The sequence below is a fragment of the Aspergillus multicolor genome (assembly GCF_047715735.1).
Source record: "Aspergillus multicolor strain CBS 133.54 unplaced genomic scaffold BDW74scaffold_1, whole genome shotgun sequence".
In the NCBI taxonomy this organism is placed as follows: Eukaryota; Fungi; Ascomycota; class Eurotiomycetes; order Eurotiales; family Aspergillaceae; genus Aspergillus; species Aspergillus multicolor.
The window spans coordinates 602,554-622,913 of record NW_027395952.1 but is presented as its reverse complement, the minus strand read 5'-3'; the positions used below and the strand labels follow the sequence as shown (position 1 = coordinate 622,913).

Here is a 20,360-nt window from a genome sequence, read left to right as displayed (position 1 = left end):
GACCACCTTCTTAGATAATGATGCTTTAGTAAGATAGACCTTTTCTTCTGTAGATAACAAACCGAAGATAAATATCTGAAGCTGAATCAGCGCCTCAGCCTAGACTATCCATGACTAACGAGCCGATGGGACTGATTTACACCGAGGTTGCCGGCCGTCATCGGAGCTGCAGCTCCCAATCGACCTGCCGCTCTGGGATGCCCCTAACCGCCGAACCGCGGAGGTATTTCGACTGAGTTACTTTGTACTAGTTAGTTGAGACTAAAAGATCTAGTCTTGATTCGGCTTATCAGATGGGAAATAACACGTCTCTTTAAGTCCGAGCACGGGACTAGTGGCATCAACCCTCGTACTCCGTTGCCCAGGAATGGATAGGTTCTGCACCTTCGGTCAAGATGATCATGACATGAAAAGATGTATATAGAGTATTGATACAACCCAAAGAAAGATATGCCCTTCCTTCCACCCTAGATAAGCCTCATGCTCAAGGAATAGTTGGTAACGCCCTGTGATGGAAATACAAACCAAATCTCGCTGTAATATGCTGCTCGTCATGTACGTCGTAATAAATGATAAATCGCATCCCTTCCTCTCCCGTCCCGATCCATCCAGTTTCAGTTGCACTCATTTACCAGCCTGGACCGGCCAAGATATGAAACCGCTAGATCCCTGCCTGCACTTGCCTCCGCAATAAATAAGCATGCTCGCTAGATCTATATAATTCTAGGTCTACCATTCAACGTTGAATTGCCACACCCCTGCACAAGTCCGTTAGTTGATAAACCACAGAAGCCAGCGCAGCAAACATACCGTTCTTCAGATTCTCTGCTGTATCGCTCAAGAGGATTACCCGCCGCTTATTGCAATAGGCTGTCTTATCCAAGATGTCGACCTTGAGGTTCGCCAATTCTGCAACCGGTTTCTCAAACATCTCACTGAGACTCTCCACCGCCATCTCCAGATCTTTCTGGTTATCCTCGAAGATCTCCGTCAGGTTGTTCCGGGCCAGGTAGTAAGCAAAGGCGTACGTCCACTTGAGTGTTTGTCGGCATTGCTGCAGGGCCTGAGATGCCGTGTCCAGGAACTGCACTTCGATCCAAGAGAGACCTGACGAGGACTGTAAGCTCGTCATCTTCTTCTCCGTCTTCAGGTAAAGATCTTTGTCTAGCTTGGCGGACTGCTCATGGTTGGCATATCGGTTGTAGTAGTGCAAATAGCGTTCCAATGACGCCCGGGAGCGCGCTTGTTCAGTCCGAGCTTCGGAACCCGACTTCTCCTCGAATCTGTTGCAGTTGTACCAGCTTGTGCCGTGCTCCGACCACAGGCCCATGCACATCCAGCAGAATTCGTGCTTGCATTTGCGGCATGTCATGTGGTTGCAACCGCCGTTCTTTTCTATTGTCGAATGGCACCTGGGACATTCCTTGGTGTTCGCCGAGATCCAGTTGGCTGTTTCAGAATCATCTTCGCACTTTTGCAGCCACATCTTGACGAGTTTACAAGGTGCAGGTTGATGGTCATTCAGAGTACATCCGAAGCAGAAGTAATGCTTGCAGCCGCATTGTACGGTTGGAACGATGCGTTGCAGCTCACGTTGCTTCACGTGGCAGTTGACTGCATACTCACAATTTGGAGCCGGGCACCATTTTAAGTTCTCCTTGTCGTCGACGTAGGTCCGCATCAACAGTGTCCTGTACCTGCACATGTACTTAGAATGCCATCCTACAAAAATCAGTACGGAGTATACGCCAAACTCACCTATCTTTGAGATCATCCGTAACAAGTAGATTCAACGTCTTTGAATCGACGATCATATGGCAGTCATTACCCGGACACTGTATCCTGGCAGCCTCGCCCTCTTCCCGGATCTTCTGCGCAAGATAGTGTCGGTAGCAGTCAACGCAGAAACGATGTCCGCAGCGCATAGCATATGTTTGAAGATCATCGCCGTCTTCGCAGCAGATGTCACACATGAACCCTGGTACGACCTCAGTTTTTGGTGTCGTGTCGAAGTTGGTCCCTAGACCTGCGTCCTCCAGTGTCTTGTCCGGGTGGTCCATATATGACTCGATCAGTTTCTCCCGGTTCCATCGGCCAAATCGCAACAGAATAGCCGATGACTCTGGCGGCAAGCCGAGAATCGATGAGACCTCGTTGACCTGCAGATTCTGTTCTCGTTCAATGTCTTCCGGGCTCAGCACTTTATGGTCGACCTCATATGGTTTCCGCTCGTTTGAAAAGATATCTTTATCTTTTGAGAAGCCGCCGTCGAAGTCATCGCCAAAGTCTAGTTGCGACAGGCTCAAGTCAGCAACCTAGCTCCCGAGAAGCGGATACCCATGCGCAACTCACCTTCTCCTAAACTCTCATCATCACTACCCTGGGTACCCAAGAAGTCATCCGCACTCGACGCGACACTCATGAAATCATCGTCAGACTCCATGGTTGTTGACGCTGGGGTGACCAAATCAGACGCCTTGACCTTCTCTTTCTCCACCGAGAGTTCCAAAACCTCCTTCTTGGACTTGGGCGTATCTAGATCCGATTCAGCCCCGGGACCAGGAAGTTTAGCCGTAATCTTCTTCTGCCTCTTGCGAACGGGCTTAGTGTCGGGACTGGCGGGGGAAGATTCCGTCGCGGTGGCGGCTCGTGAGCGGCCGCGAGACTGGGTGGCGGTAGTAGGGGTGGGAGACGCCGCCAGGGCCGCCTTTCGCTTCCTCGTAGTGGGAGGCGTGGTGGAAGGAGGTACCGTATGTGCTGGACACGGGCAAAAAAGTTAGATCTCGAGGGTTACGTCGAGACCTGACCCTTTTTTACCCCGGTACAACAACACACGTCACAACTTGCCAATGACAGCAGGGTGGCAGCCTAGGGGGCAGGGGCGGAAGCCTAAAACCTTGACGGGGGTGAGAAGATGGTGAAGGGAAAAAGAGAAGCTCTCAGGGATGAGCGGATCGTCGCCTTCGCTCGCAAGTGCCCTTATCGATGACTGGGAAATAGATAGAGGGCCAAGTGAACCAGGTTGTGTCACCGATGCTCAGCCCGCCCGCGTTAGTCATTCAACCGCTGAGGCTGTAACGGCTCTCGCGGGACTGTGGGGAAAGGCTCGGGACAATGCGCGTGTATGCCAGGAGTAGTGGTAGAGGAGTCAAGACTCAAGATCAAGCGATGTGAGCTGTTCAGAACAGACATCGAGCGCTCTTTCTTAATCGTCTTCGCGAGGCTCATGTGGTCGTGTCATGATCAATGCTAAGAATAGCGCGCCAAGTAGGCTTCCACCACTCCAGGCAGCAAGGCACCAGCCCGCTAACGGCCAGGAGCTCTCTACCTTATATAGGTGATAGAGTACGGAGTACATCTTGTTGGCCAGAATTAGAGGCGGCACAAAATGACCGATAAGTGACCTCTTATCTTAATAAATTTCGTCTCGTCATGCCGATTGCTATCTCTCAGCGAAAGGTGAAGCCATTTTACCACGCCCTAATAACCTTGCAGAACTATATAAATGGTTCCTGCGCCGCTTCACTCACCATGTATTAGCGAGTCTTCAGAAGAAGCAAGGTTTTTAAACATGTTGAGGAAGTCGCCGCATGGCTTCATTTTTATTCTATCTAAGGCCAATAAAGGTATCTTAAGCTCATTCGTCATCACTTTCTTCCTCTTCATCATCATCTTCCTCCTCGCTGCTCTCCTCCTCCTCAGCCTCCGCAAGCCAGTCAATAAACTGTTGCGTCTGACTGCGCACCTTGCGCATCTCCTCGGTAGCGGTTGACCGCTCGTCCGCCCACCATTGCTCCAAGGCCTCCTCCTCGACAACTTCCAACTCATACAGCTCCTTAGCTAGGAACAAGAGCACTGTCTCACCGCGGGGACGGTGAACGAGATCCTGCTGGAAGAGGACCATCAAGTCCACCTGGTCGGGCTTCGCACTGGTTTCGCGGTCGAACAGGGCACGCTCGATGATCTCATGGTACTTGCTGAACATGTCGTGGACGGCGTCTCTTGCTCCCTGGCCAGCTTCCATCAATTGCGCCACGCGCTTCATGAACGCTGAGGTGACAGCTCGTCGAACTTCATGGTCGGAGGCGTTGGCCGTCATGCGAAGACTGACCAGTTCTAGTTGCACGACATCGGATGTGACACCGTCTCGTAAACTGTCGAAGACGCTGGCTGCAGCGTCTTGGACGAAATGTGAGTCTTGGTCCTCGTCGTCAGAGACGGAGGTTGCGAAGCTTCCGGAGCGGGAACCGCCGTAGTATGAGATCTCTGAGGACAGTGTTGAGATGGAATCTGTGGATAGGGAGAGGGTTGCCATATTGTAGACTGTGGAAGATTGTTAGCCCTGACTAAGAGACGTAAGGGTGTGAAGGAGAAAGACATACTCAAGCCTGACGACGCATTGCTGGTCGTCTCGTCGTCATCCTCATCATCGTCATATGGAACGTATTCATAACCCTCACCACCCTCGCCTACGATCTTCGGGTCACTGGCTGGTGGGTCGTCATCATCTTCCGGAGTGGCATTTGTTATCCGTCTACCCTCGTTGACCAGCACACCGTCCGCAATCTTTACTCCAAAAGAGATCAGAGCACCAGACTCGACGGTGCAGTTCTTTCCAATCACAACATCATCTGCAATGATAGCGTGACGGATTGTGGTTCCATCCCCGATGACTGCATTGTCCCAAATGCACGCCCCTTCCAACGTGACGTTCTTTCCAATTTTGCAGTTCCGGCCGAGCACTGTGTCCTTGATTGTCGACTTGTCACCAATGCTAGTACCTTGGCCAATGACCGTCCGTCGGCCCACGACGCATGAACGAGCCAGCGTCACGTCCTGTTCTTGGTACAGGGTGCCCTTTCGAAGCTCGTAGTTATGGCCAGGGAGCAAGTTGGTGTCGGGACATAGAGGGTAGGCCCACCGAGAGATAACATCCTTGCTAACAGCATCATACGCCTTCAGATTCCTGACCCGGGCAACGTAATGGTCCTCAATGATATGTGTGTGAATTGTCTTTCCGTTCAGCTCATAATCTTTCAATACACCGTAGAGGAACTGCTTGCGCGGCGTCTGGTAATCGAAACTGTCAGACCACAAGCTCAGAACATCCGGCGTACAAATGTCGATGTTGCAGTCAATCAAGTCTTGTCGGATGTCGATCTCGGAGAATGTGGTAATGATCTCAGCGTCGATGTTTAGGCGACAGGATTCAGGAGAGTGATGGTCGATCTCTTCGTAATGCAGACAGCGATCCTTGGTCGGGTCGACAACGAAAACCGGGGATACAGACGAGGCCTTTGTCCGGTGCTTTCTGCCGGCTTCCCGAAGGATCATTGTCATAATCGCGTTCTTGTCGGCTTGACGGCGAACACGGTGCTTAGCCAAGGCGCCTTCGATGGGTAGATTGCTGATCACGTCGCCGCTCACGACGAGGAAGTCACCAGTAATCAGGTGCTTACCGTCGAGGTCTCGCATGACATCTCCGACTGATGTCGAGGTGGACTTGAGGAAGGTGAACTGTTTGAAAGGCGAAGAGGGGGCTCTCCATTTTGAAGCGCTTGGACATCGTCAGCTGGCGTTCCGATACCATTTCTCCACCGTAGTCCCGGATACATACTTGATGTAACTCTCTAGCTTATCCGAGTGCGCACCTCCGTACAGGAAAACCTCCTCGACACCGGCATTGGCGAGGAACTCGAATGTATACTCAATTAACGGGGTATTCGCAAGCGGCAAAAGACACTAGACAAAAGTTTCGTTAGACCACATAAAAACTCCATTTTTTTTTTTCAAGAAGTATACATACCCGAGGCTTATCAAGTGTAAAAGGCTCGAATCTCGTCTCAAAAGTATCCGCAAGCACCTATCAAACAAGATTATCAGCATCCGATAAAATAGTTTGCGGGCACACGAGAGCCACATACAACAGCCTGCAACGTCTCCTCCACCTCCTCGGTCGCGTTTCCGCGCACCTTATTCGAACCGCCTCCTTTCTTGGGCGCCATTTTCGAGCGAATGTCAGTCGAAAACGAATGAATCTGTCAACAACAAAAAATGCAACACTCCCACTTAGGAGTCATCCATCCCACTTTCATCCGCCGCTCACCGCCCGGCAGTTTTTCTCTTTGTTTGCTTTGTTTTGCTGGGCACGTCGGGCAATTCAATCACGTGCTAATTTGCTTGGCGCACCGCCACACTTTAATCCTGGCTCGTTCCAGCCGCGAAAGGTCCAGAATCAGCTGAAGGCCTGGATCGTCGTCGACTGGAGGGGATTAAGATCCCTGAATGGGGGCGCTGGTCTAGACCTGGTTATCTGCATGGATCGATCAGATGTTCATGGCTTATGGCCCCGGCTTGAATCCAGGGTCCTTGGTCGCCGATCCCGGTTCGCCAGGTTTTGATGCCGTCATGCGCAGGAGCGGAGGGGACGGCTTCGGTTGCAGTTGCAGTTGCAGGTCGGCCTTTGTCTGCTTATGTGGGGGGATGCTTCATTTATCGTCATCGAGCCGTGGATTTGGCTGAGGGGTCGAAATGTCATGCATCCTGAAAGGGATTATCCAGCATAGGTGGATGTAAGTAGTAGTAGCAGATGCTGTTATCATTCTGGTAAAGCTACGTGTCAGGTGTCGCAAACAGATCAGGTTGCTGAGCCAGGTGATAGGTCGCCAGATATTCCATGAGATTTTTTGGCTAGCAAAGGCAGAGAACACATGGACTTGAATGTCGAATGTCCAAGAAAGAGATTTCTGTATAAACAACGACAAATCACACCCCATGTGTCAGGAGTCAACGTGTCAACACCCCTCTAAAGCGAACATTCCCCACGAAGCAATGATAACAATATGTACTCTAAACGCAACACGCAGCTGATGCAATATGTAATTCCAAGAACGCCACAATTTATGAAATGAGTGCCCTATCCCCTGGTAGACGGCGGAAAAGAATGCAGAGTGTTGCGAACGGATATCAATAGTAGAGAGAAGGTAGATTGCGGCCAAAGATAAATTCCAAATGCGCTTCTCCAGGAAATATCGCATGAAAGAGAAGACAACAGGGTATATAAGTAGAACCGGCTCGTCCATGGAAGTATGCAGTCCGAATACCTTAGTGAGTACGAGCAGTCGGTATAGAGCCGACCATGGGCTGCGGCTGTGGCGCATACATGCGCTGTCGCTTGGCTAGGTTTGAGTTATCGGAACCGTTGCTTATTTCGGAGATGTGACGCCGTGGCTGCGGCCTGGCTTGAGGCCCTGCAGCGCTCATTGCTACCGTAGGGGGTGCTGGATACTGCATTCCATTCTGATCGATGGCGTAGGTGGCAGGTGCAGGGTTGGCGGGAACATATTGGCCTGGAACTTGCTGAAGGTTGGCGGGTACTGCTGCCATGGGCTGGAACTGATTCGGTGATTGCCAAGCCGTCATGGCGGCTGCGGGGGATTGGCTTGGAGAGCTATCTTCTTTGATGGTGACCGATTGTGCAGCTGAGCTTTGGCCAGCGATCGTTGCCGGCGTCGCGGCTTGGTGACCTTCCATCCCTTGCGAGACCGTTTTGAGATGGACTAGGTGTTTCTCAAGCATTTCCAGTAGACTTTTCCGGGTAAACGGCTTGGGAAGAACGTCATCCATGCCTGATAAGAGTCAGCAATTTCATATCCGACCGGTCAATTACGGAAGCTGCTTACCGTGGTGGAAGTAGAGCTGGATGTCGTCGCTGCGGATGTTGGATGTCATGGCGATAATGGGAGTCCGGTCAAATTGACGAATGAGATGGCATGCAGAAACGCCATCGAGGTTGGGCATGATAATATCCATTAGAATCAGGTCATATTTAGAGCCGTCCTGAACCTTGTTCACTGCTTCTAATCCGTCGAGCTACGATACGTCAGTGGCAATGTCCCTAGTTACCAAGTGGATAACGTACCGCAGTGTCTATTTCGCAACTGAAAGAATAGAGGAACTTCCCACCAATCTGGCGGCAAGTTGCGTCGTCCTCGACGAGCAGGATTCGGGGACTGCGCATCCAGCCCGGGTCCACATGGTTGCTCTTTTTCCTGTTCTCCGGAAACTGTCTTCGATCGTCCACGTCTTGCTTCGGGGGCATGCTGTAGGGTACGTTGTTGACATGTTCGCCGTACATTGGGTCGATTCCATTAGTCGCACCGACAGGATAAACCACAGGCTCCATCTCGCCGTTCATCTTCGGGTATACAAGGGCCGGGTTTGTTGCAGGCGCGGTAGGTTGAGGTGCGACTCGTCGCGGCGCAGTCTCCATAGTCGGTGTAGACACGACGCCGGCCTTTGGCTCACCCATGGACTCCACGGGGACAAGGTTGAACTGTACTTCAGCATTCATGTCGCTCAATAGCTTCGACGCTTGCTGCAATGGCGTAGAAACGCCGTCGTCTATCGCTGGAACCTGAGAAGGGCTCGCTCCAACTTGAGCCTGGAAAGAGCCGGCTTTGCTGTCGCGCTTTTGTCGGGCGTCGATAGAAACCAGGTAGTTCACCAGCTGATGGATAACGTTTTCGTGGTTCACGACCGTCTTTTGAACCCTCAGTACTTCCTGCAGCATCAACTGGTGGTCGACTGTCATCTGAGCGTAGCGATCGGAGATGTGCTGGATCTGCTGTTGCTGAGCAACAATCTGCTGGTTTAGTAGGTCGATTTGTTGAGTGGGAACGGATTCATCGTGGGCCTGGGTTTGCTTCCGCGGCGCAGGTGCCTTGCGTCGGATGTTGTCGAGGGACTCTTTACTGTTCGCTCTGAACTCGGGGTGCTTGAATTCCCATGCCTGAAGAATTATTCGCGTCAGGAATGTGAATTCTATCGCTGGTGACCTTAAGGGAACCCACATTCTGTCCGTACGGCGACTGGCCATTCTCCTCATTGTTCTGCCGTACTTTGTGAAAGTCGTACTTGTTCAGCTGTCGCACGAAACTGGCAAAGTTGCTGTGTTTAAAATGTTTCGGAAGGATGGTCTTGGTAAATTTCTCGCACTGCAGGCTTGTCAGCGGTCGACGTTGCGAGGTCAAGGCCGGAAACTAGGATCGGGTACCTCTAGAACGACGAAGCTATCGCCCTCGTCACCCCACCGCACAATTTCCGCGTACGATGGGTCCTCCAGCATCCTTGTGCGACGCCATCAGTAAAAATGATCCGAGAATGAAGCGAAACTTATTGTGTTTGAAACAGGAGCAAACATCGGGGAGAGGAGTAGGCGGGAACAGGAAAACGAGCGACGGCCAGGGGAGGGAATATTCGAGGAAAAATCCCGAGACAGGAAAAAGAAAGGAGAGGAGGGCAGGCTCACTTGTAGAGTTTGCGAACCTAGACATTCTATCAGCATTCTGTAACACGACAAAATAATAGAGGAAGCCATGATCCTCCGAAACAAACGCTCAGAAACGTCAATACTCACAAAATCGCTGGAGTTGCCCGAGGGGGCGGCGCTGGTGGTGGTCTGGCCACCGTCCATCATGGGCTAGATGGGTCGCGACCGATCGAACGAGCAACAGACTTCAGCACTGTGCAGAACGTCAAAAAATAAAGGGAGCTGGTCGAGGCAAAGTATGCAAACGCCTGTACGGGCTTGCAGGAGGAGGGTCTGAGTGAAAAAGAAAGAAGCTCAGGATGGCGACGAAGAGAAAAAAAGACGCACTCCCCAAGACGGTCGCAAGAGGGCAGAAAAGAGGAGAGAGGAGGAGTCGGTTGTAGTAGTTTGGTGGGACGGGCGCAACTGAACAGTCAGAGGCGTTGAATAATCTTGCATATTAATAGAAAGTCTTTTTTCTTGTGCTCACCAGCCACAACCGTGGTTTAAGATGAACCACCTTGGTATTTCCCTGGATTCTCCCTGAATTCTTGCCCCGATCTGATTGTCTTCGTATTTTTGGATTTGTCCTCCTCGACGGAGAGGGTTCTCTCTAGCGAGCTCAATAGTGCTTGCTGGCTGCTACCTCGGTACTAGCAGTCGGGATACTACGACGTCTACGACTGCTCAGTACTTTCCAGTCGGTCGCATCACCTGATCTGATAAAAGGAATTATTATTTAGATATCTACTGCAGGGATATCAAAGACACATCGTCAATGCGCCTGCAGAGCAACATGCATTAAACCTTGATGGTGGAGGGGAGGCATGGAGGGGCCCAAGTTCAACGGCCTGATCGCCGCTCCTGATTTGATGCCGACACTGCTGCGGGCCTTCTCTCAGCTTTCACCGTCCTTAGCGAGTCACTCTGGCAAAGTACACTTCGGCGTAGAGTGCTCTTGAAGCGAGTCACGAGCCCGCAGCTCCTTTCTCCTCGAGGTGTCTCCGTGAGTCGGTCAATATTAGCTTTCGCCGATCTTTTGCTATATCTCCGTCCCCGTTCGATATGCAGTGCATGACCTCATCACATCCCAAGGTGCATACAACGCGACAAAGACCTCGAGCTCCGCGCAGCATACTGATTGATTGACTGGGGAAAAGGACGCCGAGCCCAATAACTTAATCTTGATGGTGATGCTGGACGCTCAGACAACTCGAATACGCAACCAACAAAGACCTTCCTCTTGGCCTCAGGGATCTGTGCCGCTTTTCCAGAAGCACTGTTTCTCGGTGAGCATCATACTTATAGCAGGTTTTACCAGAGACCCAACAGATCAGGCACAGAGCAGGCTTGTCGCCATGTGGCTTGTCTCGGATCTGTGGAATCTGGATAGTACCACCTGGACACATCCGCTGGCTCGGCTGTCTATGGCAGCGATTATCCACTGCCCAGGTACAAGCTCCAGAGGCAAAAACGCCTCGTCAGCCCTCCAAGCCCTCCAAGAGTCCGTATTTCGAGTTTTCAGGATTAGATAGCTGTTCACCAGGTCAGAAGAAGTCTTCGGGCCTTTCGGAGTGAGCGTTCGGTTGCCGTGGATAAATACATTTGTAGTGTGTAACAAACAATGACGTGCCTATGCCTAGCTTACTCAGGTCACCTCAAGTTCCTCACCTCTAGACTCAACCTCATTCAAACCACAACTCTTGGAAACCGTCGCTTTCAATCACCTACATAATCTACCAATAGTAATAAAACCTGCAAACCAATCGCCATGTTCGCCGCTCGCCGCCTTACCATCAGCGCCCCCCACGCTTTCACCCAGAGAGCTCTCTTCCACAAGACCGCGCCAGCCTTCGTCCAAAAGGGTGACTCCATCCCCGACCTCGATGTCCTGGTCGAGGCTTCTCCCGGCAACAAGGTCAACCTCGCCAAGGAGCTGCAAGGCAAGGGTGTTATCATCGGTGTCCCCGCTGCTTTCAGTACGTGCTTCCAATTGGAACCGACAATTTATGCCTGTCAATTGCGAATCTAACTGCCCGCCTCACAGGTCCTGCCTGCTCTGCTACCCACATCCCCGGGTACATTTCGCACCCCAAGCTCAAGGAAGCTGGGAAAGTCTTTGTCGTCGCTGTCAATGACCCATTTGTGTATGTTCGGCCACGTTCTTTTCATTCAGTTTGGTGGTGAGCTCGGCCTCTAACAGCAATGCAGGACCAAGGCCTGGGGTACATCTCTTGACCCCACTGGCAAGAGCGGCGTAAGAAATCTAACTTACCATTTGATTGGTTGCAGTCACTGATATCTTTTTAGATTCGCTTCCTGGGTGATCCCACCGGAAAGTTCTCCGAGGCCCTCGATGTCACTTTTGACAGCACGACGATCTTCGGCAACCAGCGCAGCAAGCGCTATGCGCTTCTCGTTGAGAACGGCAAGGTCAAGGAGGCATTTATTGAGCCTGACAACACGGGCGTCAATGGTGATTTCTCATGTTCTATCTCGACCTTGTGAACCCATGCTAATGAGTGAACAGTCTCCGCCGCTGAGAAGGTCCTCGGCTAAATGAGTTATCTACATCTGCAAAACGTATAATGAACATTAGGTGCTACAGCAGTGCACAAGACATATTGTCAAATAATCATAAGATATACATGAAAAAGCCCTCTAACGCCTAATTGCGATCTTTTGATGGGCACTAGAGCCCGGATATATCAACATCAATCCCGTACCTCAGCAAGCCACATAATCATATCTAAGCAGAACCCTGCTGCTGCGCCCACTGCTCAGGCGTATAGCACTTAGGCGTCCAAGCATGAATAGCCGCAATCTCCGCCTTCAAAACCGAGTTCACCAACCGGTGACGAGCAAGCATAGTCTTCTTATCGAACTGTGGCGAAACAATAACAGCCTGGAACGCTTGTCCGCAGCCTCCTAAAACAACAAATCCCCATTAGCACAATCCAAACACATAAAACATAGCCCAACGTAGAAATCCTCAAGCACCACCCATTCGGAAGCCGAAACCGAAGTGAAGCATTAATGACGTACCCGACAAATCCTCAATCTCGACATGCTGCGCCTGCAGCTGCTCAACGAGCTTCCCCTTCAACAGATCGGGCGTCACAACGCCAGAGGCGGTATCGGCCATTGCGGCGTTTGTGGCGGCGAGCGAGCGCGCGGAGAGCGAAAAGGTTGCTTTTGCGGGGACGGGCGAGCGCAGGAGGTATCGGCAGCTTCTGCTCAGTAAGGTTGTTGTGCGGGAGTACATCAAGCGTTGGTTGGGAGTGCCCGTGATGTTGTTTCAGAGGGGGATTTGGAAAAGAGCGTGCGGTCGTACTCGTTTGGGTTTGGTGTTGAGGAACTTTTGGGCGAGGAGTTGGTTCGCGGAGTTAAGGTTGTTGGATATCGCCGCGGAGCAGAGGGAATGGATTGGTCAGCAATTGGCTCTGCATCATGTCACGTGAAGGGACACTTATATCTGATGTGGTTCACTGCACGACCATGAACCTACCCTACCCTAGTACCCTAATCCACCAATTCTTCGATTGGGGATCTGGAAGGATCATGGAAGAAAGTGAAACAGGCTAGAAGGGGCATACGAAGTACGCGCAATGGATACCCCACTGAGTCTCCAGTCCTCCCTTGTATCAGGGTTCTAGTTTGAGTCATGATTTAGATTGTCCCATTTGTTCATGCGAGCAAACATCCAGCTATCTGTCCAACATGGCATTAACTTGATCTTCAGCCACATTGATTGATTGTTAGGTCAATGGCATTTTATACAAAGGCATGCCACATTGGTGTGGATTGTGACCTTGGCATAGGTTTATTGTGCAAAACACAATCTTCCAGTTATGACAGAGTTGCCAAAGCTGCATGAACATCAGATAAACTTGACAGGCAAGCTTGAGTGTGCTTATATGCATATGGATTCAAATCCAGTGATACCGGAAGATGGCAGGCGCTGGCATCATCGCACGTTCTCGCCTCTATCCCCCCAGACTGGCAAACACCCGCGACTGACCAGGATGGCCGAGTCTTCCAGGTTGCTCGAATGTGAAGCATCTTCCGAGGTTTCAAATCGAACGGAGGCACCAAAGATAGACATTGCTTTTATCTAACCTCTGCTTGATACCTTACAACATCAAGGACTTGGTAAGCGAGCAAAAAGCAAACATACAGTACCTACCTCCACTGTTACAATTAAATCCCGGCAGAAACAGGGTGAAGGAGAAACAGCCGTATCATCATTGAAAAACATTGGCTGGCTTGGGTCCGAGGACAAAACCTGTACTGATCATTTCGACCAAGACCAAATGCAAGAGGCGAAGACCAGCAGGGGTCTGGGCTGGACATCCCGCCTTTGCTCTCGAGTTGATTGCCCACATTGAGGACCCCGTCTCTTTTTTTGTTCCGCTCGTTCGCTATTGCTCCCCTTGACTTCGTTCTTCAAGTCGCTACATCTATCCTGTGCTGTTCTTATCAGCGTCTTAGCTACCCGAATTGTCATTGGCTGATAGAAACAGTATGGAGTCCTTAATTCTCGCTTTCGCCAACGAGTCTCGTGTTGTTGTCTGCCAGAAGTGCGGCGTCGGTGTTTGACCTTGTCAAATCGAGATACACTTGAAGAAACCTGAGCATGGGCTGAACGATGAGGAGGCCGCCATAGTTGCTGCAAAGATGTTCCAATGGCCAGGTGTACCCCTCAATGACGACGATATTGACGTCCCGAGATTCCTAGACAAACCAATTCGCGGTATTCCACGCTCTGACGATGGCAAGCTTTGCCTGCAAGACCCATGCTGCGGAAACGTGTGTCGCAGAATTGGATCCATGGCCACACACTATAAAAAAGTCCACGACATATCTATGGCCGATGCTGAAAAGGCCTATCGGCTGGTTTCCTTCCAGCAGCTATTCACCATGTTTGCGGGCTCCCACTACATCCCTGTTATCAGTCGTATCGAAGAGATAGATGCTTCCCACTGCACGTCGGCTGATCTTCACCCCGAACACTTTATCCAATACACCACTGACAAAATAGCAAGTGATGATACTGCCCTTAAGGATACGATGAGCCAGGGGACTGATAGTCAAGAGCCCATCACTTGGATGGATAAGACACAGTGGGACAAGTACCTTCAAGGCGTGCACCTCCCCGATCTTTTGGAAACTGTTGCTGCCCCTGCAGAAGACACTTCCGAACAGAGTGAACGGGCAATGCATATGATCTGGGACGCAGTCGATCAAGTGATCCAACAAAGCCAAATGGTAGTGCAAACATGCGGGGTAGATGTCCCGGTAACTGCTGCAAGACTAAACAAGTGTAAAATACCACTGAACACTTGCATGGACAGGAATGGTACGCGGAGGGCAGTTCGACTGTGGCAGGAGGTAGTTGTATGTCTCGGTCGCATCATGAATGGCGGGCGATGGCGGGAGGCGAAGCCGGAGATCATGTTCACGGAAGCGCAGCGTGTTGGGTGGAAGCGGCTCTGGCTTTCGGCGCAGGGTGAAGCAGTCGCCAAGCAAGCAGAATCATCCATAGAGCACAGGGTTAGTTGATATTAACCGTTGAGGCCCAGTGTCTCCATTTTTGCTTGGAGCTGCTCATTCAGCCTCGACAGAGACACAACGTCTACGAGCATGCTCTAGTGTGTGCCATGGGAGTGCAAGGATATGAAGAAACGGAGTGGCGGAGATCGGAGGCATACACTCGCATGCTGTCGGAGCTGATCCAGATAGCCCAGTTTTTGGTGGTGTATAATGCGTTCTGCATAAGTTCTCCAGACAGGGAAAACATCTTCCAGTCTCAGGGAAACTACCCTGACCGCAGTGCCGGTACTGCCATGGCTGCCAGTTGCAGCGTGTCCGACAACCTTCCCGCGAGCTCAAGTCCGTCGACGGTGCTTCCACCGTCCAACGCAGATGGTGTGGACAAGAAATCCCCGGGCTTTCGTGATTCTCTCGCGTGGGCGGTGCATCGTCTCATCAGCGATCAATGGATCTGGCCGATGGATATCCTCCTTGATTGGCAGTCTTTTGGATTAAAGATAGGAGACTTCCAATGGCATGATCCGAACACGCTGTTCTACCGGCAGGTCAAATTCACCGTGGACGAGCTTCGAGGGCTCGTCTACAGACTCGTCCGAATGGCGCAGAACAAGTTGGACTGGGCTATTGGTGGATCAGATACCATATGGCCAGTCATTCCATGGTCAAGGCTGCATGAAGATGCGTTACAGGACACCCCGGGTCGGAGTTTCCTCCAGCATGGGGAGACGCCTTGGCCGGTCGACGGCGCGACATGGCTATCTAACAGACTCTCATGGGATCCGCAAGTCCATGACCTTCAGCAGCCCGTACCTGTGGGGCGCTGACTCTATATACTATCTGAACATGGTCCAGCGAGAGACAAAGACCCAGTTCGAGCTGCCTGAATACAGCCGCATCCTGCTGGCCATCAAAGGCTACCACCAGGGGGTTGACGATGGTTTACCCGACAACGTGCCGATGGAGCCACCGGAGGACGCGGCTATGCACCCCGATGACCCGGACCCAGAACATCGCGGCACTGTTGGGCTCGACGCGCTACACTCTCCACACATAGCTAGTCCTCTCTACGCTCGCGAAATCTGCGATGGCCAGTTGGAGGAGAAGAGACGGAAGCGACAGAAGCTCCGCGCCGCCAGTACCAACTGGCACCGGTTCCTCGGTTTCCCATCCGCCAAAGCCGCGAGCGTCCTGGGGAAGCGAGCAGCTGCGCCTTGTGAGGCGGACGAGGACATGTCCCAAATGGCCAGTCGGCAGCGGGTGCGGGGTGTCGACGAAGACAGCAGTATCTACAGCTGCAACCACGTAGACCACTCTGACAAAGGTCTCGCAGCAACAGCTTGACAAGCCTGACCGCATGGTTTCTCCTCGTCTTGATGCGCCGTCCATTTTTCAACATGCTCACTTTAATGCTCCTGCTTAAGTTGCCCAAGCCGATGTTCATAGTCCGTCCCGCCTGGCACTTCGTCACATTGCACAACCCGCGGCGGCTCCCCGGCCGTCCGCCTTGTTAGGGCTTCTGCGATTTGGACCCCAACGGGCACCATTTTCGGCTGCGCAAGACTGTGAGACCACGGCAAGCAGGCGCATGTTATAAAAGGTGGTTAAGAGCCGCCCTCCGGTCCCTCGCTCTCTATCTCTAGGATCCCAGCGGTGCTATCACTTCTATCCTCTGCGGCGCAATGGAACAACGAACTATGGGCCTAATCCTAGGCCTGGCAAGATTTGCATGTGCTCAGGCGCTACTGATTCGAATGTGCATTTCTCCATGGGTAATAGCCCCTATCTACATTGTCTCGCCCATGAGCTCTGGAGGCTATGAGCTTAGTGAAACATAGTCTCATCCCTTTTAGCTTTGTGGAAGCTACCTTTATATCCATTGGGTGAGTGGATTTGAAAAAGCAGCAAAAGTGTTGAAAAGTGTTCAGGTCTAGTCTGCTCTATGGCTACAAGCTTTTTAAACAAAAACCAGCTTCTTGGCCAAGGACAGCAGTTGGCTAAACTCACATCACGCCATGCTATATGTACACGAATCTCGCATATCAAGCCTTGCATAACCGATTACTTGTTTCTCTCATTCCACGACCGGTCAAATACATTGAGCGATCGTTGTGCTAGTGGCAGTCGTCAGTCAGCTTCAAGTCCACTCAAGTCTTACCCATCACTTACCCGAAGGAACTACATCCAAAGCCTTGACAGATACATTCAAAGGCTGGTTGAGCATATAGACAGCAGCACCGGCAACATCATCCGCCTCGAGAGGTCTATATCAACTCCAGCATCAGCAATGCCATCCAAACTCCCCAATCCAGGATAAAAAGGAGAGGAACTCACGTAAACCCTTCCATAAAACCATCATACAACCCCCTATCATGCCCCACCCGCAGCGAATGGAAATTCGTCGCCACAACACCGGGCCGCAGCGCAAGGACCCGGATATTCGTACCCACCAGCTCATTACGCAGGGCATTGGTGAAGGCTTCCTGCGCCGCCTTGTTGCAGTGATACACCGCTTCCCCGGAGAACGGGGGCACTTCAAGACCGGTGGTAGAGGTGACGTTGAGGATTGTCCCTTCCTTCCGCTTAATCATGGACGCGTTGAGAACGGCGTATGTTGCGAACATTAGCCCGTTGATGTTCGTGCTGTTCATAGTCATGATGTCGCGGATCTTGAGGTCTGGGAATGCGGCGGGGGCGCCGAGGGCCAGGCCGGCCTTATCGCTGTTAGTGCACTCTGACTACGTGAGATGTTGTGTTGGAGGGTACTGGGTACGTTCGCACATTGTTGATTAGGATGTCGATGTCGCCGATTGACTTGACTGCCTCGCTAACGGCGTCTTCGACGGCTTCGTAGCTCTGCACGTCGATGGCTTTGTATAAGACCTTTGAGCTTGAGTGCTGTTTCTGAAGATCGGCTGTGATTTCTCGCAGTTTGTCCTGGCCTTTTTCAGCACTATGTCTGTTTGGAAGGGGAACTGTATTGGCTCACCTCTGACCGCGCAAATAGGACGAGGTTCGCGCCCTCGACGGCGAGTTTACGAGCGATTGCTTCGCCAATGCCCATGGAGGCTCCGGTCTAGTTTGTCGTCAGTAAAGATCAACTTTGGGATGGTTAGGGACTCACAATGAGGACATTCTTGCCGGTGAATGCCATTGTGCTTGCGAGATTTGTCTTTCGGATCGTGGAGGGCAAAAACTTTACAACAACAGACTATTTCAACAAGACTATATCCCCTTTTATACCGGAACGCTGCAGGCACTAGGTAAATACAATTAGTCAGGCTATGGAGCCCCGCGGAAGCCTGGCATTGGTGACGTCAAGGCGCAAGGTTCTCGTCACGAACTTTGCTTTGAGCTGTGATTGGCCAGGATATAGTTCTGGCTGGATGAGCATCTATATTTCATAGGTACCGGGTTACAGCTTCAATTCAGAGTGGACATGATGGCTTCAAGAAGCCTCTAGGCCTTCATGTAACCATGGATCTTCGTTTCCTCATCACTGTGTAAAGCTGCTCGACTCCACTCCCGCCATGCTATCGCTCGTGCTTCATTAACCGATGACCGGACTAATCCATCGCATCTTCCTCGATTCAACCCAGCTCAACTAAATATCAGCATGCACACCGAATGCATTGATAGCCAATTGATGAGCTAATCAAGCAAGTAGAGGTGCGCGCACCGTCTGCGTCGACATTGTTCAGCCACAGCATCTATGATGGATAGACCAATCGAGCTTGGAATTCCAACGTACCGTCCTAGGCGTCATTGCGCTTCCAGCCGGGGTAGAACACATCTGTGTGCAGTGCGTGAGAAAGTGCTTATTAGGAGGAGCTGAAGGACCTTGCCGTACCTTCGTTGGAGTCGTCGCGCTTCCAGCCGGGGTAGAAGACATCTGGTTAACTGTGTCAGTGTAGAGTCCTTATATTGATGGCAGAGTTCATGGTAGGCTTACCTTCGGCGGAGTCGTCGCGCTTCCAGCCGGGATAGTAGACATCTGTCAAGCTGTGTCAGGGTAGGGTTCTTATTACGACGGCAGAATTCCAAGTTCCAGGTAAGGATACCTTCGTTGGAGTCGTCGCGCTTCCAGCCGGGGTAGAAGACATCTGAACCAGCGTATGTTAGAACTGGGCTCTCTTAATGGGGATCGAGGCCAAGTTACCTTCATTGGAGTCGTCGCGTTTCCAGCCTGGGTAGAAGACGTCTAGGACCGTCAGATAATGTGCAAGGATAGACCGGGGTCCAATGCCAATAGCCAAGCCAGGGGCTGAACATACCCTCGTTGGAATCATCGCGCTTCCATCCAGGGTAAAAGACATCTGCGAAGCGGGCAAGGTAAGAGACAATGTCTGATGGAGTTAAGATGGGAAGCTGAAACCTTCACCCGAATCATCGCGCTTCCAGCCAGGGTAGAAGACGTCTGTAGAGATGACGTGGTAAGAACGGAGTCTCTCTGCTAGTCTAAATAGACCCCGTGGAAGTCTCAGACATACCTTCGTTGGAGTCATCACGCTTCCAGCCGGGGTAGAAGACATCTGTACAGACAAGGTCATATGTAAGATTTGTCTCGCTAGAGAAGACGGGCGGGTGAGTTCGAGAAGGGGCTGGAGCGACGGACCTTCATTTGCATCGTCGCGCTTGGCACCAGGGGCGGCGATTGCCTTGTCGGTGCGTTTCCAGTTCGAGGGGACGACGCCGGCTGTATGGTGGTGGGAATTGTTAGAAAGGCGATGGTGAAGTGGGCTGAGGATAAATTCAAACCGTACCGGCGGCACTGGCTGCCAGGGCCATGAATGCGGTGATGGTAAAGACCTTCATGGTGCTTATGTTGAGTGGAAGAAGAGATATGATACGGATAGAGCTGTTGCTGGCTTGGTTCTGTAGATTGAACTTTGCTGTGCTGTGCTGTGCTGGAAATGCAGAAGGGCGGTGCACTCGACGATATTTATACCCCCAAGGCATACTAGTTTGAATTGACGATGTTTCTCCATCTGACTCGACAGTAGAAGCTGGAGCGAGAATTAATCTGCCCGAGAATATGCAATTGTCAAGTCAGCATTATGGTGCATCAAGTCATGGTGTGTCTTAGAAACACGCCACCAGACACCACCATGAGTGGTGGACTTGTAGGGGACTTGGGCAGTCGGCCAGGGTGTCTGCCAAATGTTCCCACTACTTTATAGCAGTAGAGGTCCACTATATAGACTAGATGGACTACTGCATGCTTCCCGGGCCGTTTCCAATCAAACGGAGTAAGCATATTGCCAGATGCAGAAAGGCTGCGCCCCCGATTACCGCGGGTGTCACTCCCGTCTTAGTAGTGCGTTATGTAAAGGTGACCAAGACCGTGCCACCGACATAGAGTTACCTTCCACACTGGTCAGGAGTAAATAACATTATGATCAGACCTTATGCAGATGTCTTTGACTGGGAGCATGGAAATTGGTCTTGTCTCAGGTCCGTCTATAGTAGGTGTCAAAAAATGGCTTGCAAGTCAAGGCTA

The 20,360-nt window shown here is 51.5% G+C and overlaps 8 protein-coding genes across 8 annotated transcripts; 2 read left to right on the top strand and 6 right to left on the bottom strand.

Moving 5' to 3' along the window:
- Positions 1 to 729: 729 nt before the first annotated feature.
- Positions 730 to 3,600, bottom strand: BDW74DRAFT_172188 (RING finger protein; the record flags this gene model as incomplete). The annotated part of the gene is made up of 5 exons (XM_073727462.1): positions 730 to 758; positions 811 to 1,697; positions 1,759 to 2,287; positions 2,353 to 2,757; positions 3,531 to 3,600. 5 exons carry the CDS (start codon positions 3,598 to 3,600, stop codon positions 730 to 732), a joined length of 1,920 nt encoding a protein of 639 aa, XP_073589442.1.
- On the bottom strand, positions 3,393 to 6,167 carry BDW74DRAFT_1801 (translation initiation factor eIF2B catalytic subunit epsilon). Its single transcript, XM_073729654.1, has 5 exons — positions 5,925 to 6,167; positions 5,807 to 5,863; positions 5,618 to 5,742; positions 4,383 to 5,557; positions 3,393 to 4,323 (listed from the first exon to the last, which is right to left on the bottom strand). Exons 1-5 carry the CDS (start codon positions 6,003 to 6,005, stop codon positions 3,638 to 3,640), a joined length of 2,124 nt encoding a protein of 707 aa, XP_073589441.1. The 5' UTR covers positions 6,006 to 6,167; the 3' UTR covers positions 3,393 to 3,637.
- Positions 6,168 to 6,940: 773 nt separating this feature from the next.
- Positions 6,941 to 9,877, bottom strand: skn7 (putative stress response transcription factor SrrA/Skn7). Its single transcript, XM_073730742.1, has 5 exons — positions 9,056 to 9,877; positions 8,853 to 8,996; positions 7,922 to 8,791; positions 7,683 to 7,872; positions 6,941 to 7,628 (listed from the first exon to the last, which is right to left on the bottom strand). Exons 1-5 carry the CDS (start codon positions 9,125 to 9,127, stop codon positions 7,105 to 7,107), a joined length of 1,800 nt encoding a protein of 599 aa, XP_073589440.1. The 5' UTR covers positions 9,128 to 9,877; the 3' UTR covers positions 6,941 to 7,104.
- A 1,204-nt stretch (positions 9,878 to 11,081) lies between these two features.
- On the top strand, positions 11,082 to 11,869 carry BDW74DRAFT_172185 (peroxiredoxin family protein; the record flags this gene model as incomplete). The annotated part of the gene is made up of 5 exons (XM_073727461.1): positions 11,082 to 11,289; positions 11,358 to 11,457; positions 11,522 to 11,567; positions 11,621 to 11,786; positions 11,841 to 11,869. 5 exons carry the CDS (start codon positions 11,082 to 11,084, stop codon positions 11,867 to 11,869), a joined length of 549 nt encoding a protein of 182 aa, XP_073589439.1.
- A 190-nt stretch (positions 11,870 to 12,059) lies between these two features.
- BDW74DRAFT_172184 (BolA family protein) lies at positions 12,060 to 12,455 on the bottom strand (the record flags this gene model as incomplete). Its single annotated transcript, XM_073727460.1, has 2 exons — positions 12,060 to 12,238; positions 12,356 to 12,455. The coding sequence occupies 2 exons, from the start codon at positions 12,453 to 12,455 to the stop codon at positions 12,060 to 12,062; spliced, it is 279 nt and encodes a 92-aa protein (XP_073589438.1).
- A 1,532-nt stretch (positions 12,456 to 13,987) lies between these two features.
- Positions 13,988 to 16,204, top strand: BDW74DRAFT_172183 (uncharacterized protein; the record flags this gene model as incomplete). The annotated part of the gene is made up of 3 exons (XM_073727459.1): positions 13,988 to 14,863; positions 14,935 to 15,669; positions 15,716 to 16,204. 3 exons carry the CDS (start codon positions 13,988 to 13,990, stop codon positions 16,202 to 16,204), a joined length of 2,100 nt encoding a protein of 699 aa, XP_073589437.1.
- A 548-nt stretch (positions 16,205 to 16,752) lies between these two features.
- BDW74DRAFT_141695 (SDR family oxidoreductase) lies at positions 16,753 to 18,049 on the bottom strand. The gene is made up of 6 exons (XM_073722596.1): positions 17,985 to 18,049; positions 17,850 to 17,936; positions 17,642 to 17,797; positions 17,195 to 17,574; positions 17,030 to 17,124; positions 16,753 to 16,974 (listed from the first exon to the last, which is right to left on the bottom strand). Exons 1-6 carry the CDS (start codon positions 18,012 to 18,014, stop codon positions 16,922 to 16,924), a joined length of 801 nt encoding a protein of 266 aa, XP_073589436.1. The 5' UTR covers positions 18,015 to 18,049; the 3' UTR covers positions 16,753 to 16,921.
- On the bottom strand, positions 18,050 to 20,320 carry BDW74DRAFT_141694 (uncharacterized protein). Its single transcript, XM_073722595.1, has 11 exons — positions 19,624 to 20,320; positions 19,476 to 19,556; positions 19,351 to 19,392; positions 19,236 to 19,277; positions 19,135 to 19,176; positions 19,020 to 19,061; positions 18,922 to 18,963; positions 18,813 to 18,854; positions 18,711 to 18,752; positions 18,612 to 18,653; positions 18,050 to 18,542 (listed from the first exon to the last, which is right to left on the bottom strand). Exons 1-10 carry the CDS (start codon positions 19,817 to 19,819, stop codon positions 18,616 to 18,618), a joined length of 609 nt encoding a protein of 202 aa, XP_073589435.1. The 5' UTR covers positions 19,820 to 20,320; the 3' UTR covers positions 18,050 to 18,542; positions 18,612 to 18,615.
- Positions 20,321 to 20,360: the final 40 nt, after the last annotated feature.